Here is a 16627-nt window from a genome sequence, read left to right on the forward strand (position 1 = left end):
TTTAATTTTCTTGGTTGCTGGTACATGTCTCCCAAATTAGTTTTCAAAATAAAATTTGTCAAAGTATAAAACTACTACTTCAACGAAAAACAAGTTACAGCGTAATGCCATCTGAGACTAAGATAGCTATCGACGCTCCTTCGGCCCAAACTGCTCAAGGCCTTACTCTTTACCTCTTCTTGCAATTTTCGATTTCCTTTGGACTCTTTTTTATGACCTCTTCATACCCTATTTGGGGAAGATACAAACTGAACGCTCCAATCCCGAACCTAGGTGAAAATCTGTTCCCTCAGTCCCTTTAACCCAATTTACTTGTCCCGATTAGTTTTAAGTCGATTTGAGCACTTACGTGCCAAATTCGGAGAAGTGGAGTCTACCTCTGAAAAACTATTATATTCTGCTAGTCTAATGTACTTGCCCAAAAATCTTCCATGCTATCGGTGATACAGGCCCCTTAGGAGCAACCTAGAAAAGGACGAACTCTAGTCTATGGTAATCGAAAGTTTGAAAACGTCTCTTTCACGTATCGTGTCAAAAAAAACTCATATGAGGAAGAATCACCATTTAAAGCTAATAGAAGGATAGTAACTATTATTCCAATTAACCTTATTGATAAAAGCTAATTAGAGAAGCAGTCTGTAACTACAAAAATGGTGTTGGATCGAAATTAAATCTACAACGTTGGAATCGCCCTAGCCGAACAGCCCAGTTAGGAGAATTAGTCTTTTTTCTTTTTTTATCAGTCAATGCTACTGGGGCACCAAAACATCATAGAGAGGTGTTTCGGGGCTCGTTTGCAAGGAAATTGTCATATCTAGTACCTTTTCTAAGTATTAAAAAATTTAATGGGGGAAAAAAAATTCAATTTTTGACCAAAACTGCATCTTCACATACAAGATGATGTATCACACATTTTTTATGTCATATTTGAGTGGCACAGCTGCCTCATTCGCCGTGTTTCGTTATTTACTATTCCAAGATAGGAAAAAGCCTTCAGCTTTTTTCTGTGGGAAATATGTATCTTCTGCACATATATCTCATAAAATTCTACTTTCACTGTGGGCTACGTACAAGAAAAGCCGTCTTTTTTGTCCCCAGGCCAAAAAAAATTATACAGAACCTGTCAAAATATTGTGCCATGTTCATCAATCTGGCCTAAGATTGCAACTTTCCAAATATATTGGTTAGGCTATACCCTTACCACTTTTTGGCGATAAACTGAAACCGGTGAACCAGGGGAAAAAAGCTGTGAAAGTGTTTGAGCTAATATTAGTTATTAACTTTCGTTTTTGTGAAGTGGCCAAAAATTTACATTTATTTTGTAAGCAGCAACAATATATTCCTCCTTCATTCTCCCCAAATCTAACTCCTTCGAATTTTTTCTTAGATCAGCAGGAAATTACAGTTTTTTCTGACTTGCCAGTTTTTTTAGCGTGTTTTTTAATTTTTGGTTACCTGTGGTTCGTCCTTTACTAGGTTACAGTTGCCGCTGCAACCCTGCTCATGCTGTTGACTTCTTTCTGTGTTGGGGGGCGAAAACTTACTCTTCGTGGGCTCCAAAGCGTGCGGAAATATTTAGTTATGTCTTAAGTATAAAAAATGTGTTAAGTATTGACCATATTTATGGAATTGGGACAAAGCGGGAAAATATTTTTAAACGTTTAGGCTCGCTTTTTTCTAGGTTGTTATGAATTCAGCATTGTCTGAAAGATAGATGACCTCACTGAGCAAATATCAAACAAGGGAGAAAAACGTAGAAATATATTAATCCAAGAACATGAAAGGGGGAAAATGTCTCAACTTCCTAAGGATCCAGATTTTTACAAAAATGCTGCAAGAAACTAAGAGACTCGTGTTTTACTATCTCAAATTAATCCACAGAGGTTATGAGATCCAACACTAAGCTCTTTTAACCAAGAATAGTAAATTGGCGATTGGGACAGTATTATTCTTATAATTTAGCTACGAATGATTAACATTCATTCACTTTTCGTTCTTCTTCATTGTATCCCCTGTACTTTCTGCTCCTACTGCCATCTTAATAAAATAAGCCGCAATTAAAGTGAGAGCTTGAATAACGTCCTTGATTAACGATTGCTTTGGATATTGTATTTCAGCACGAAGCCACCAAAGTATCGGCTTTCCCAGAAAATTCCCAATCCACCTGATCCCAGAAAATTAAATCTTAAACGTGTAACAACGATCTGACTGAAAAACTGAAATTTTATGTTAGAAAATATTGTAATTAATTATTCAAAAGTGAATATCAGAAATAATATAGTTTCAGTTCTGTCAATAAAGAATTGAATTACAAGCTCAACGAATTTATATTGAATCATTCCGAGTAAAATTTGAAGACTATCATATTTACCAAAAAAAAAAAAATATATATATTACCTCCCATGAAATAAAACCACAAGCTATAGTACTCATCATTCCAAGTTGAAATATCGCCCTAAAAAATAATGTTTTGTAGGTAAAGCATACTCAAGGCAGTAACAACTCTCCAAAACAGGTAACACTAGTTAAGGTATTTATGCCAAAACCTAGTATCTGCCCAAGCGTTTTAATTTGAGTTAAGGATGAATCCATCCTAATCTTGACATTGTGAGATCATTAGCGCGGTCAATCCATCTGCTGTTCTTTCTGAGAAACGACTTATTGTCACCTAGGTTAAAAAAAAAGAGAAGGATTAAAAGGTTTTCCATGACCAAAACATAGTACATACGCCTATTCAAAAACGGAGTGGCGAAAACCAGAAAAAAACGGACTTTAAAAACCTATTAATGAAATTACCTATTGCTTTTCCCATGTCCTCCATTCCAAAAAAATAGAAAATATTGTTATTTCGTGATTTTTTCAGGAACTTTAAATTGAAGATAAATGGTTATGGCAGAGGACATGCGATTTATATAATGTTTAACAGTGTCCTTACATATTAGCAATTTTTTCTAGATTTGACTCATAGTATGCCGGTTAGTCAAATGGGAAATTATCAAGAGTACTTGAAGAGGGCACCATCTCCTTTGCGAGAAATTGACTCAACTCCCATGCGGCAGCACATGTTTGGAAATCCTTTTAAAATTGACAAGGTAACTTTTTATGCGGGATTTCTTAAATGTAGAGATCTGAAATGTCTTATTTATATGAAGGTAGTCTGTTCAGTTACTGTCATTCATCTTAAAGCTGTTGGACAGACATCTTCGAATTACATATACAGAAAAGTCCATATTTTCAAGTTAAACTTATTATTTCAGACTATTAGCGACATTTTGACTAATTAAATTGGAAATTTTGACCAGAAAATCAGGAGTCGCGAGAGAAAAAAAAGTTTGTTCTTAAATCCATCTCTGACAACATTCAGCTTTCCTTCGAGCTGATTGGATTGCAAGAAACGGAGCCATTCACTTTTATTCCCTTTTATTCGAGTTTTATTTTTATTTCAGATTATTAAATACTAGGCAAAAAGCTTTTTAGATTATTGGGAAAAAATTTGAAAACTAGAAAAAAAACTCTCTCTTCCTAAAATTCCTAGCCAAGTCCCTCGCAGAGCCATGAGTGAGCTCCGTCTCCGTAAAAAAAACTTCTTCTGGATGCTCCAACTCGCTCCCCTGACCATGAGAGAAACAGAGTATACTTACCAAATTATTCGTACATAAATCGTATAGTTTTCAGATTAGCTGAAAACTGTATATATATTTCATAGTTTTCAGACTAGCTGTTGGCTGATAGAATCTAGTCGATAGTCACCTATATCTGGGCTAACGCGCTAGCGTTGTCTGTAGCAAAGAGCCATAAGCCATTATTATTTATTTTTTCTCAGAGCTATTTTGTATGGTAGGGGTAGTCTTAGAAACTTTGAAAGGGGCTGAATCGATTGAAAATGAAATTGCTAGTGTCCTTTTTGCGAGTCAAAAGTGATGGCAGAGCAACCAACCCCCTCTCGCTCCCTTTTTAGCTGACCTCCCTCCAAGGACATCTGATCAAATTCTTAGATAGCTATTTTGTTCAAAATAGTCTGACGGTCAAATAACTTTACCTTCAGGGACGCCATGACCTCTAGCAGCCCCTGGGGCAAGAGCTATAAGTTGTGCATAGATCTATTATTAGGAAAGGGGGAATGTTTTATCCTGGTTGGATCAAAAAACTCTAAGGATATCAAGATGAAACTTGAGGGAATGTTGAGGATGATGTTCAACAAAGTTAAAATATACTATGAAGCGACAACTTTCAGAGCATTTTGAAAAGTTATCAGGGGGTATCCAGCCCCTCTCCACTCTAACCCTTTTTAGATACATTTTTCCTCAATATTGATCAAAATTTTAAGATAGCCATCTTGTTCAGAATAATCAGAAGATCCAACAACTATGCTTTTTTGGGATGGTATGACCCCCCCTTTTTTTATCAACTTTTTTTCAACATTTTTCAACTTGCCTCTTGGTTCCGTAGAGGGTTTATTATTAGGAACGGGGTGAAGTATTTATCCTGGGTGTGACAGAAACGACTAAGGATGTTGAAATTAAGGATATTCGGAAGGTGAAACTTCTGAAAATGTTGAGGGGGCTGTTGAACTCAATCCAAAAACATTATATGCATCCATACTACCAAATAGACGTATCTGCAGTATCTATGGAACAGCGATAGGGGTATTGACTTGAAGCTTTTAGGCCTACTTCTACTTTGAATTCAACTGCTACTACTGGTAACTCTGGCTACTTGTGACTGATACTACGACTAATTGCGACTACTTGTGACTGCTTACGACTGTGACTACTTGGATACATGCCACTGTGACTTCTTGTGACTGTGATTACTTATGACTGTAATTGCGACTACTTGTAACTGTGACTTTGACTACTTGTGTCTGTAACTGCGATTGCGACTACTATGACTGTGACTGCCACTACTTGCAATTGTGATTACGTGTGACTGCTTCTGCGACTACTTGCGACTGTGACTACAATTATGAATACTGCTACAACCTACTACTATGTCCAGTGCTATGAATGAGTATCAAACTAGGAGATCCATGAGCGAAGTAGACAACAGTACCCAGTCTCGGAAATAGTAAAGAATTGTCGGCTCGTGCTGCTGGGCCATTGTCTACGCTTTGAAGACTACTGATGCATCTCGAAGTTCGCTATTAAAGCACCGCTGCTTGAAAATTAGAAACGTCGACCTTGAGACCAGAAAAAAATTGGTGGTCAGTGATGAGAAATGACGTAGAGCCGCTTGGAGGCTTCCGCCCCTTTTGTCAGCTTTGGGACAGTGATTTACTGTACCATGTCGAATCCCGTGTCTCATGGAGAACTTCTATTGGAGAAATTATTGATGCCGGGTGAGACGGAGCAGCTTCTGGTTCCCACCAAAAGTAAAGTAAGTACTACTACAGCCACTCCAAATGCGAATGTGATTGTCACTGTTACTACTACTTTTACTGCAAGTAATATTGCTACTATTTAACTAAATCAAAAGACTAAATCATTTAAGTGTATCCAGGCTGTCAAAAAGATTTATCCGCAATATCTCTTGAATGGCTAAGATTATTAAGTTTAGAATTTCATGAAATGTTTAGGTGAATGTTGAACTATACCGAAAGACTTCATGTGCACCCATATGGTCAAAAGGCCGTATCTGCATTGTCTCAGGAACTACTAAGGGTAACAAGTTGAAACTTTAAAGTAGAGACGAAATCACAATTATGAATTCTGTATTTACAAATATTACCAAAATTTTTAATCACCATGTATGGAAATTTGATTTACCTAGAATTATCACAAATATTTTGTATCGGTGAATTTTACCGTTGATATATGTTGTATTTTCGCTCTTCAAGCATCAGAAGGGGCAGGGTGTTATTTTTGCTTTCCTGAAAACAAAACAAATACCTTGAATCAACTCTTTAGACTAGTCATTTAGTTCTCTGTTGATTTGAAAACAGGAATCAGCTTCTGGAAGTCATCTATACTCCTAAAGAAGAAAAACCTTATACTGCAAGCTTAAATGTCATATTTTAGCTGTTACTTTTCATAATGCTACGAGGATCGTATTTATGTGTGTTTGCTTTAACTAATAAAATGTTGGTTCAGATTTTTTAAAAGGCAGGCGGTAAATAAATACTTGCGATTTCTAGCTTTCAAGGAAACACTTTTCAGAAGTAAGCCTAAAGAATATGGTGCTAGAGAACTGCGGTCCCCTTCACTTATAGCGTGGAATGATTGTCGTGTCATAAGATCAGTACTGTTTTGCCATTCTCTTATGCCATTGTTTTCTTTCTTTCGAGGAAAACTGGTTTGCGGTTCTGGCTTGGTCCTTGCAACACGCAAGAGCCAAGGTTCTTTTAAGAAGTTCGGGATTCATGTCAAATCGATGAGTATAGAATCATATTTTGGAATGCTGTAGATAACTCTTACTTAAGAAACAGCTGACGATTTTATTGATCCATAAGTCTACAGTCTAGCGTATGACTTAAAATAGAATATTATAGTTTATGTTAAAGAAGCTGCAATATTCCAAGACTGCAAGACTGCATATTCGAAAAATTTTGGTTTTGAATCACTTACGGATATTCTTCTTGATCTTGGCTAAGGGTGTGCTTTGCTTTGTTTTTTCTTTTTGGCGTCGTCCGAAAGATGTTGTAGATATATTAATGTTAGATTTCCTTCGTGAAGTCGTTATTGGTTCGCCCGAGGCACGTTATTGTTTCGTTACACTTTCGCCTGAGGCACTTGCCCCACGAGTTTAAAGGTAATCTGAGAGCTTTTGTACAGATTCTACAAAAGAACTAATGAGAATCATAGGAACTGTTTTCATGTCTCGTTGACTCCAACAGATTACCTTCATAGGCTTCAAAGTTCAGTAAATACACGAACTTTTGTCTATATCTCTGCAACAAGTTGGCGTCAGAGATGGTGCCGGAGGGACCAGTAATCTACTTTACACCTCTAATACCAGGGATTGGAAATCAAAGTCTGGTTAGGGTTTTAATAGCGATGCCACATCTCTACTAAAAAGTTGGCAGGTAGGGTACACACCAGCATATATTGGTCCTAACATCGTTTGGATTGAAAATCTTCTATACTTATACAGATTTGAAACTGTTGCAAGGTTCAAAGGAGGTGCGCTCCTACCTTTGAGCTAGAAGCTTGGCAGGTCGAGAGGTATGTGCTTTTTATGGGGGCCACTGATTCTATTTGCTACACAAATTACATAAACTGAAAATCCTTGCCAGACTCCACTCCAAACAATTAGCAAAATTTCTTTCTTTGAAATAAAAGATTGGCAATTTGAGGGACAAAGTCTGTTGAAGGGGTTAACAACTTATTTTACCTTTTTAATCATACAGATAAAAAAAAGCTTTATGTGTTTCCAATTCAAATTAGCAGAAATATCGCTTTGCTTAAAAAATAGAAAATGTCGAAATAAAAGGGCAGAGGGTATCTACTTGGGGTCACTTAGCAAATTTATAATTCTATAATAAAGACTAACACTACTTTGTTGATACAGGGCAAAACATCCACCTATCTGCTAAGTAGTTAGCAGGGCGAGTGAGGGCGGGGGGCAACTACAAGCTTTAACACCAATATTACATGAATCTAGTTCGAACAAAGGGCAAGATGACTAGCTTTCTCATAAAACGTTGGCATGGAAGGAGTATCGGCATTAAATCGTTCATCTTGTTTCTCTAATCACACAGGTTGAATCAACGGACCCACATTTCTGCTAAACAGTTGGTAAGTTGCAGGGGTAGGGGGAGAACAAGGTGAGTTACAGAAAAGTGTGCGCTAAAACGGGCACTGGGTAAAAACTGAAAAATGAACATTGGGAAGGGCGGGATTACAGGGGACAATTTCTCAACTTATTTCTCAGATCAAGCAGATAGAAAATCCCAATTCCACTTCAAACAAGGATCAAAATGTATAGCTTTTTACTAAATAGCTGGCAGTAAAGGAGGCAGAGCCGTTGGAGGAGCCATGGACCTAATTCACGGTTCTAAACGTACAGATTGAAAACCATTGCACGAGTCTACTTAAGAAGTGTCCCACATATTCTTCTACTAAAAGTTAGAGGTATGAGGAGGGGGAGAGAGGAAGTTGGTAGAGCCATGGACCTAATCTAGGCTTCCAATAATGTAGATTGAAAATCACTTCGTAAATACCCTTCAAACGTTGCAACACATCTACATTTGTGCCAAAAGTTAGAAATGCGGACCGTTGAAGTCTCCCACCAATAGGGAGGGATGGAGGGGGACACAATCCCATCTTTATACTAAAAATTGGCAATGAAAGGGGAAGGTCCGATGTTTTGGAGAGGCCATGTTTTTAAGTTGTCATGTGATCATAAATAATTTATATTTTTGCAGTATTCAAGTTCAAAAAAACTGCAACATGAATACCCTTCATATTAAATGTTGGATTGGGTGGGGGGTGGGGAATATATAAGCCAGTAGCACAATTTGCCTCAGTCAGAGCTTAAATAGTTTGTGAATCAAACCAAAAACTAGCTAGTTTGCACCAAATCACAATTTGACTAATTTTTACACAGGGTCATTGTGCTATTTCTTTTCCTTGTCAATATTCATGTTAACAATACAGTTCCTAGCCCCTAAGATTTCTCCAGCTGGTATATCGAATGAATGATTTTTTCTAAAACGAAACAAATATCATATACTTTGATTAGTTTATTATAGATTGTAATTCAGCGTAAAGGAAAGGAAAATACCTTGGTTCAAAAGCTCAATTTCTTGCCATAGGATAACTTTCTAATACCACTACTAAGAAAGGAGCAAATTATACGTTCAAATTTCTTTATCAATTAGGGATTTTTTTATTTTTTTTAGGGAACAATTAAAGCTTATAGTAATTTTTAACACAATTTATCTGTAACAGTTTTGGATTTAGAAACAATATGAGATCCCGAATCTCGAATACAAAACTATAAGAGAATAGAACTTTCGGATCTATGTCAAAGTGTTTCTTTTTTTTGGATATATAAATTATTTCAGTAACAACTACAGGAAAACATTTTAATGATGGGGCAATGAAACGACCAACTTATGAACTCTTAGATTTTAGTGTAACATCAACTTGAAATTTCTGCTTTGTTTGATTACCTACTTCGGCCAAAGATACGAGAACTCCTGAACAAGATCAGACAGTCTACTCAACATAAACCACAAAATTCAACTTTAAATCATACACTAGCCTGTAGACTTATGGATCAATAAAATCGTCAGCTGTTTCCTAAGTAAGAGTTATCTACAGCATTCCAAAATACGATTCTAGACTCATCGATCTGACATGAATCCAGAACTTCTTAAAACAATCGTGGCTCTTGCGTGTTGCAAGGACCAAGCCAGAACCACAAACCAATTTTTCTCGAAAAAAAAGAAAACAGTGGTATTAATAAGAACAACTTATGAATTCTTATGAACTCTTAGATTTATATCCTAACCAGATTTTTAAGCCTATTATTAAAACCCTAACCAGACTTTGATTTTCTATCCCTAGTATTGGAGGTGTAAAGTAGATTATTGGTCCCTCCGGCACCATATCTGACGCCAATTTGTCGCAGAGATATAGACAAAAGTTCGTATATTTACTGAAGCTTGAAGCTTATGAAGGTATGATGTTGGAGTCAATGAGACATGAAAATGATTCCTATGATTCTCATTGGTTCTTTTGTAGAATCTGTACAAAAATTCTCAGATTACCTTTAAACTGGTGGGGCAAATGCCTTGGGCGAAAGTTGAGAAGGAATGGAAACTCAGAGTCATAATCAATTTATCAGTCCCACCTATCTTCTGTGGAAGACATCTTTTGTTCGAAGATTTGCATGAAATTCGTCTGGGACATAGCTGTCGCCAATAAGATTGCTTTAAAAACATCTAAATTACTAACCCTTACAACCCAGGTGCGAAATTGCTTAAAAAATGTACAAGTACTACGCTAAGCTTTTAAAATTATTTGATAGTGTCAGACGGGATTTGCCGTGTTGACAATTTCCCTTTTATATGTTTGATTTTTCCACCAATCACCATTTTAGGGTTTACTGTATAGCGTTTCGTTGGTATTCGTTTTGTGTTTTCGAGTGAAAGTCTGCTGATAAATCATGACCATTATCCGTGATGACCGGCTTGCAGCTTTTGTGACCTATTATCTGTATTTTGTACGGATTCCGGGCTAAGAAATTTTGTTTTCATCTATATCCCGTTTTGTCTCTAAGACAAGAGAGAGGAGTTAGATACTTGTTGAATGCCCGTGTTTATGAATCCTGTTGTGCCTCAATAGTTTATACAAGGTGTGTTTTGTTTTTAAAGTTTGATAGGGTAAAGTTGGTTTCAAGCAGAAAAGCTTTATTTTAAGACTGTATTTAACAAAGTGCCTTTTTGGACATAATCATTTTAGCAGAGTCGGGGTTATGACGAAGAATCAAATTAATATTAAAGAAACAAATCAACATATCGAAAACTTTTGTCGGTAAATCTGAACAAAAGATGTTGCAACTCTTTATATTGTTTGCTCAGCCTATATTTAGTTCATATCTGCTTTTATTTCACATTGCTCTGTACTTTAATTTCAAGAACTGCTGTTTTTGTTTTTAAATCTAATGAAAAAATACTACCGTTGTTAAATAATGCACTTAATAAAGAAAGTTGTTCATTTTTTATGCTCAATCAAGCGATTGTATCACATCGTTTGTCCAAGAAAGGTGTTGCATTTGTAATTGAATTTGCTGACCTTTCGTCACTTCTAATTTGTATGTTGGATTTTTGCCAATTTTTGTTGAGTCAGGAATTAATTTGTCTTTCTTGAATCTCTTGTCTCAATTTGAAAAATTAGCAATTGATTTTTGTGAAAAGATTACAACGCCTCGTTTGACCAACTCATGGGTTAAAGAACTTAATGGAATTGTATCTAAAGAAGCAGTTTCGGTATGAATTTGCTGGAAATTCTTCCATGTCAAAGCTGGAATTCGGAAATATCGAAACTTTTAATTGCTGTTTTTATCAGAAATGCAATGCAAGCATTGCTGTCCAGCCATCCAGTGATTTTGGACGAGCCCTAGCCAAACGTTATAATATCAATAATACGGGTGACGTTACTTTTAACAACAACAACGCTACTTTTCAAATAAAGTTAGGCCTAATCACCTAATCCTTGTAACTGCAAATATAATCTTTGAATGAAGTTAAGTCGATCAATAGGTCATTTTATAGTCAGTTCAGTTCACAAACGTTTTATTGCAGAAAAAAAATGAGTTGGAACCTTATTGTTCTTTTTAAAATTTCCCTTTCAAACTGAATAAAAAGAGGACTGGATTTGATAGTTTTTATTCTAGAATGTTTTATTTCATCAGTGAATATCTTAAATATTTAGAACCTTTTCATGTGTATGTTTATATAGAGAATGATGATAGACGAAGCTGACATTGACAATCTTGGGAGCACAAGTACGGGTTCACAAGGTAGAGGCGTTAAGCGACCACAAATTCCGACAGATTCGCTGTCTTCTAGACCTGGAAGACAGGCGCGAAAACCTGGCCCTTTATCCAAGGATTTTGTCTACAAAAGAAGAGCCATTGAAACAATGCATGAAGAAGGGGATCTGAGCTTACCTTACATTGATTTTCCTCAATACTTTGAAAAAGGTAACATAGAGTTTCAATGCAACGTCGATTTGTCTGTGTTTTATTGCATTTTTCTTTATTTCCTATTGCATTATGTCATAGTTTTTTATTTTTTTATTACGTTTTATACCGATACAACGTCTCCTGTTGGCCTCATCATTGACTGCTTTTAATACTCTAATATAAAATGAATATTTATTTACATTTTTAATCGTTGAGCTTAGGCAATTAATAGCCTTTAAGAGCTTTTTAATTTTTTTTGTGTGAAAAAAAAAAAAAAAAATTAAAACCGTCGTGTGGTTAATAAACGTTATAATATAAAAATATTAGTATTTAAGGTAATAAAAAAAGAAATATATTTCTATATAGCTGGTTATAAAATCAAAAATTTCGTACAAACGTTTCCATTTTCTTTTTTTCGATTTTAAACATAAAGTTTTAAGGCAACGTGGATTTGTCTGTGTTTTATTGCATTGTTCTTTAGTTCCTATTGCATTATCTCATAGTTTTTTATTTTTTATTAGGTTTTATACTGTTACAACGTCTCCTATTGGCACCTGCCTGCCAACTTTGAACTCCTTTTTTTTGTTTGTTTTTCTTTGAAAAATTGCCGAAATTTTCTTCAAAGGTCAAAATGAGCGCCTCACTCAAATGTCTAATTTTTCAGGGGGGGGGGGATGTGATAACCGAAGGTTCCACCAAAAAGAATGGTTTTCGCTTATCCTTTAGTCAGAGCCTATGTGCGATCTAAGTTGAATTTTTCTAGTCTATACCAAATGGGATTATCTGAAGTTATGAAGCTTCTGCTTTCGAGTGGAAATTTCATTCCATATACAGACAGGAAAAGCTGGCAGCAGTTTCAAAGTGTTTTTAATTATTTCTAATTAAAAAAAAAAGCTGGAGCGGACAAAAGATTTTTCGGTATTAATGCACAATCGACTATTGAGAAGGAAACATGGTAAGAAAACAATTCATAATTCAAAAAAATTGTATTAAACACATTTTGAAGCCAGAAAAGAAAAATGAAAGAAAAATAGTTTCAGATTGACAAAGAAAAAATAAAATCCTCGTTTGGTTAATAAACGTTATAATCTAAACATTGTAGTATGCAAGGTAATGAAAAAAGAAATACAGTCTCCACAATTCATGGTTAAATGTTGTAATAAGACTGGATAGTTTTCAAGATGTTGCATTAAATTAGAATTTAAAAATATGCAGTAGATGAACTAGAATTTCGTGTAAAAGCTCAACTTTCGATTCAATTGTTCAGACCTCAAATTCTTGCGAAATTCCTGTCCTTTTTTTTCTTATTTTGCTTTAAGTTAATTTTAGGCTTAGATTACATTGTTATAATTCATGCTATCAATTAGTGGGATTTGGGATGATCGCTGGAAAGTTTTTCGAAGGTACTTTATAGCACTTGCTTGAATCACTGGATGGAACACTCGGCTCTATTCACTCTAAAATTAATTCCAGATGTATTCAAGGGAGTTGTTATTAATCGTGGAATTTTTAGCAAGCATAGAACGACCTACCAGAATTGTTTGGCTTATCTGTACAATTAGAAAGCTATGTTGATTGACAGATAAAGAGGGGAGAAGCGTTTGCACTAGATTTACCAAAATGCTCATTACCCCCAATTAGTAATTCAAATAAATGTCATCTCAATGGAGGATGTTGAGATGATATCATTATTTTGAAAATCCTTTTTTTTTGCAAGTTGAAGCTGATTCAGGAATGAGTATTATTATTTCGATTAATGTTAATGATAGAAGATCGTTGTGAAAACAAAGAATTCCGAAAAATAACCTGAAACTTCACAAAATGATGTCGAAAATCGTACCATTTGAATCATCATTGCATAAAATCCGATATAGGAGGATCACAGTTTCAAATCTTGAGTAACAAGGAAAATCCCTTTCACACGGGACGCGGTGATCTGTCTCCTTTTTTTCTTTGCTTTTTTTTCGTTGTCCGAAGAATCAACAAAACTGGTATTTTATGCGTAAATGCTTTAAGTTGGAGGTAAGGTATATCGGAAAAGGCTTCAAAATGTGTTAACTACAATTTTTTTGAATTAAGAATCGTTTTCTTACCATGTTTCCTTTTCAATAGTCAATTGTGCATTAATACCAAAATATGTTTTAACAGACAAGAATGATGAAAATAAATAGTATCTTCTATGGCAAACAATTTGGTCGGGTTTCAGCAAGTCCATCTGTGATAATGGTATTAGCATTTGGTTATTAAGAATTTCCCCTAGACTTTCATCTAGAGGTACAAATATATACACTAACTAGTTACATGACAAGACGAGTTATTGGCGAATCAGCAAGGAGTTGCACGCTGCGGCGGCTAGCTCTTGCTTTAATTTCACCAATTTTTGTCACTGGATCAATGATCCCTTAACGACTACTGACGTAACTATTCGAGAACCATAAAGGTAAACGCAACAGAAATTTTGCCAGCTTGTAGTAATCGGTTCGCAGTTATCTTTTTTGGGTAACTTTTAGTGAGTTATCCATTCCTTTCACTGACTATGGAATTACGGTTAGAATCACGAAATTTACTTTTGTATACTTTCCATAACTTTTTCGGATTACGCTAAAATTCTTTCGATTGATTTTCTATCGTGTCTCAGCTTCGGCCTTTTTAACACAAAATGCGAATTGCATTTTTTGCTAGTCGGTGGTAATGGAATACATGCCCAGAGTGAGATACGTTCTTTTGCACTCTTAGTATCGAAGTTATTCCAGCCATGTTTTCTTGCTCTTGACAATGTGGGATGTTGGGACAGCACTTTTCTGGGCAAACTTCAAGGTGTGAATCAGTTCGCAAGTATATATTTCTAGGGCAATCCTATCTTTTGTTGAATTCTCTTCTAGCAGTTGGGAAGGAACTCTAATTTTGGCTAATAGCTCATTGGGTAACATGAACCGGCACGGCAAATTTAGGCTAATTCCCTAGGTGGTCACTTATGGTGCATTCGTCGTGCACGGGCTGCAAGCGTATCAAAATCCGGAGAACGGATGTTCGAAACAAAATGATCTTAGCATTGGGCTATTAAGACTTTATTAAGGCTGTCCCCTCCTCAACGCCGCGCTCTTTACGATAAAGTTTTACTCTGTCTTACAACTTCATTTTTTAAAACAATAAAAAACTTTAGCGTAAAGAACGAGGCGTTGAGGAGGGGACAGCTCCTTTCATATACGGAATAATTTCTATTCGTTTTAAGTTTTAACGTCGTTCCTTACTTTTAGTTAAAAAAAAACTAGTTTTTTTATTTTATTTAATAACTTCAAAAAGCAAGATACAAGTCATTGAATATATATCATGACCATCAGTTACAAAATCACATTACAAAAATAACACTCCTGATAACAGTAAAACTAACTTTGCAATAAATAAAAAGGGCAATAAGCGAGAATTGGATACCTGGGTATTGATTGGATACCATTAATAATAAATGAATCCCACAGGCTTAAAACATTACAGAAATAAGCTAATACATCAGAATATACAAGGGAACAAATTCATGGCCCTCTTCTTAGTGGCACTAAGCAAAACATACCATGCTAAGATCATAAATATTGTGGTTCTTTATACTGCCTTTTGTAAAAAGAGGTCCCAACCAAAGTTGTTTTAAAAGCTATAAAAATATTTGTTGAAACAGCATGATCAGGCTACATGTTACATGATTTAATGGACCAATTTACAACCTAACCTTGTCCAACCTTTGTTGGTAAAATCTTGTTGGTAACCTTGAAACCCTTTGTTGGTAAAATCTTGATGAGTTCTGCCATGTGGGTAAATAATGGCTGAACTGAAAAAATCAATACAAGATAAATTACCAACACCTTTAACATTTTCGGGTAATTGTACTTTGTTCGTGAATATCCCTTAAATCACACGTTGTAACTTAATATAGGATAAATATACATGGAAGTGATATCTGGGTGTTTTTCGTGTGTTTGGAAGCTTTCTGCAAGTCTAAACTTTCACTCTGTCTTTGGGGTTCTATGCGTTCTATAGAGCCAAACAAATTTTAACTTAAACTTTAGTTTGGCATTAATAAACATAAGAATGATTCTGCTTATAATATTTGGTTGTGTGGGTAAGATATTTTTTGTACTGCTATAACGCTCCAAATATCACACTGTAATCTAAAATTATACATAAACAAAATTTTATGACGACGTAATATTACCTGTTACATTGTCCTTTTTTCTTAAATATATTGATGCATTATAGCTTGGACGCTTACTTTAGACATGAAAATTCACATTTTAACTTGGATTTTTCCAAAAGTCAGGATTTAACTTTTGACATCGATTCGTTTATAGCTTGCTATATATTGTTCTTGAATGCTTTCTCTAAAGCTAGAATGCTGAATTGACAGTATATAGCGGAATAATTGAATTTAAGAGTATGGTATCTTTTGGCTGGTTTTTCTTCAATTTAAAAAAAAAAAAGATTCGTATGCTCGTTGGTTGCCAAAAATCAAAGCGGTATTGCTTCTGACAAGACTCAGGTTGAAGCTATCTTAGTGTGTTATTAATATTTGGCTTATTGGAAATGATGATCCATAGAAAGTGTTCAATATAGCACAGATCGAAAAGGAGACTTCTGGTGACTTCTCAGACTTCACAAGCCGATACAATAGACCTGATATACGCTGTAACGAAATCATAAAACATTAGCACATTGTTGTGATTTTTAACAGTAAACCTATTATCCACCTAAAACAAGAAATAAGTCGACACTTATGATCGATCTGTATTTATCTGCGTTTTCAAAGTTTTTTTTTTTTTGTCCTAGGACTCCCGAGTCCAGCTCCGTTCACGCCACCTGCTTCGCCTGCTTTAATTCATTTAGACGATGAATAAAATGAGCTGAGTATATTTGAGGAATATATTACCGACCCATAAATAGAAAATTTTCGCAATGGTTTCAATGCTGCGATAACTAATGGCTACGAAGGTTGGTTTTATTCTCTTTT

At 35.4% G+C, this 16627-nt stretch overlaps 2 protein-coding genes across 4 annotated transcripts in view; both read left to right on the plus strand.

Annotated features, from left to right (window-relative positions):
- Positions 1-16627, plus strand: part of veli (L27 and PDZ_signaling domain-containing protein veli) — a 192245-nt gene that overhangs the window by 80193 nt on the left and 95425 nt on the right. The window lies entirely within an intron of this gene.
- Positions 2961-16544, plus strand: LOC148942117 (integrator complex subunit 6-like). Its single transcript, XM_089103748.1, has 3 exons — positions 2961-3092; positions 11406-11649; positions 16447-16544. Exons 1-3 carry the CDS (start codon positions 2970-2972, stop codon positions 16512-16514), a joined length of 435 nt encoding a protein of 144 aa, XP_088959874.1. The 5' UTR covers positions 2961-2969; the 3' UTR covers positions 16515-16544.

Source organism: Artemia sp. Qi Xiang Cuo, chromosome 17 (genome assembly GCF_049724085.1).
Source record: "Artemia sp. Qi Xiang Cuo chromosome 17, ASM4972408v1, whole genome shotgun sequence".
Classification (NCBI taxonomy): Eukaryota; Metazoa; Arthropoda; class Branchiopoda; order Anostraca; family Artemiidae; genus Artemia; species Artemia sp. Qi Xiang Cuo.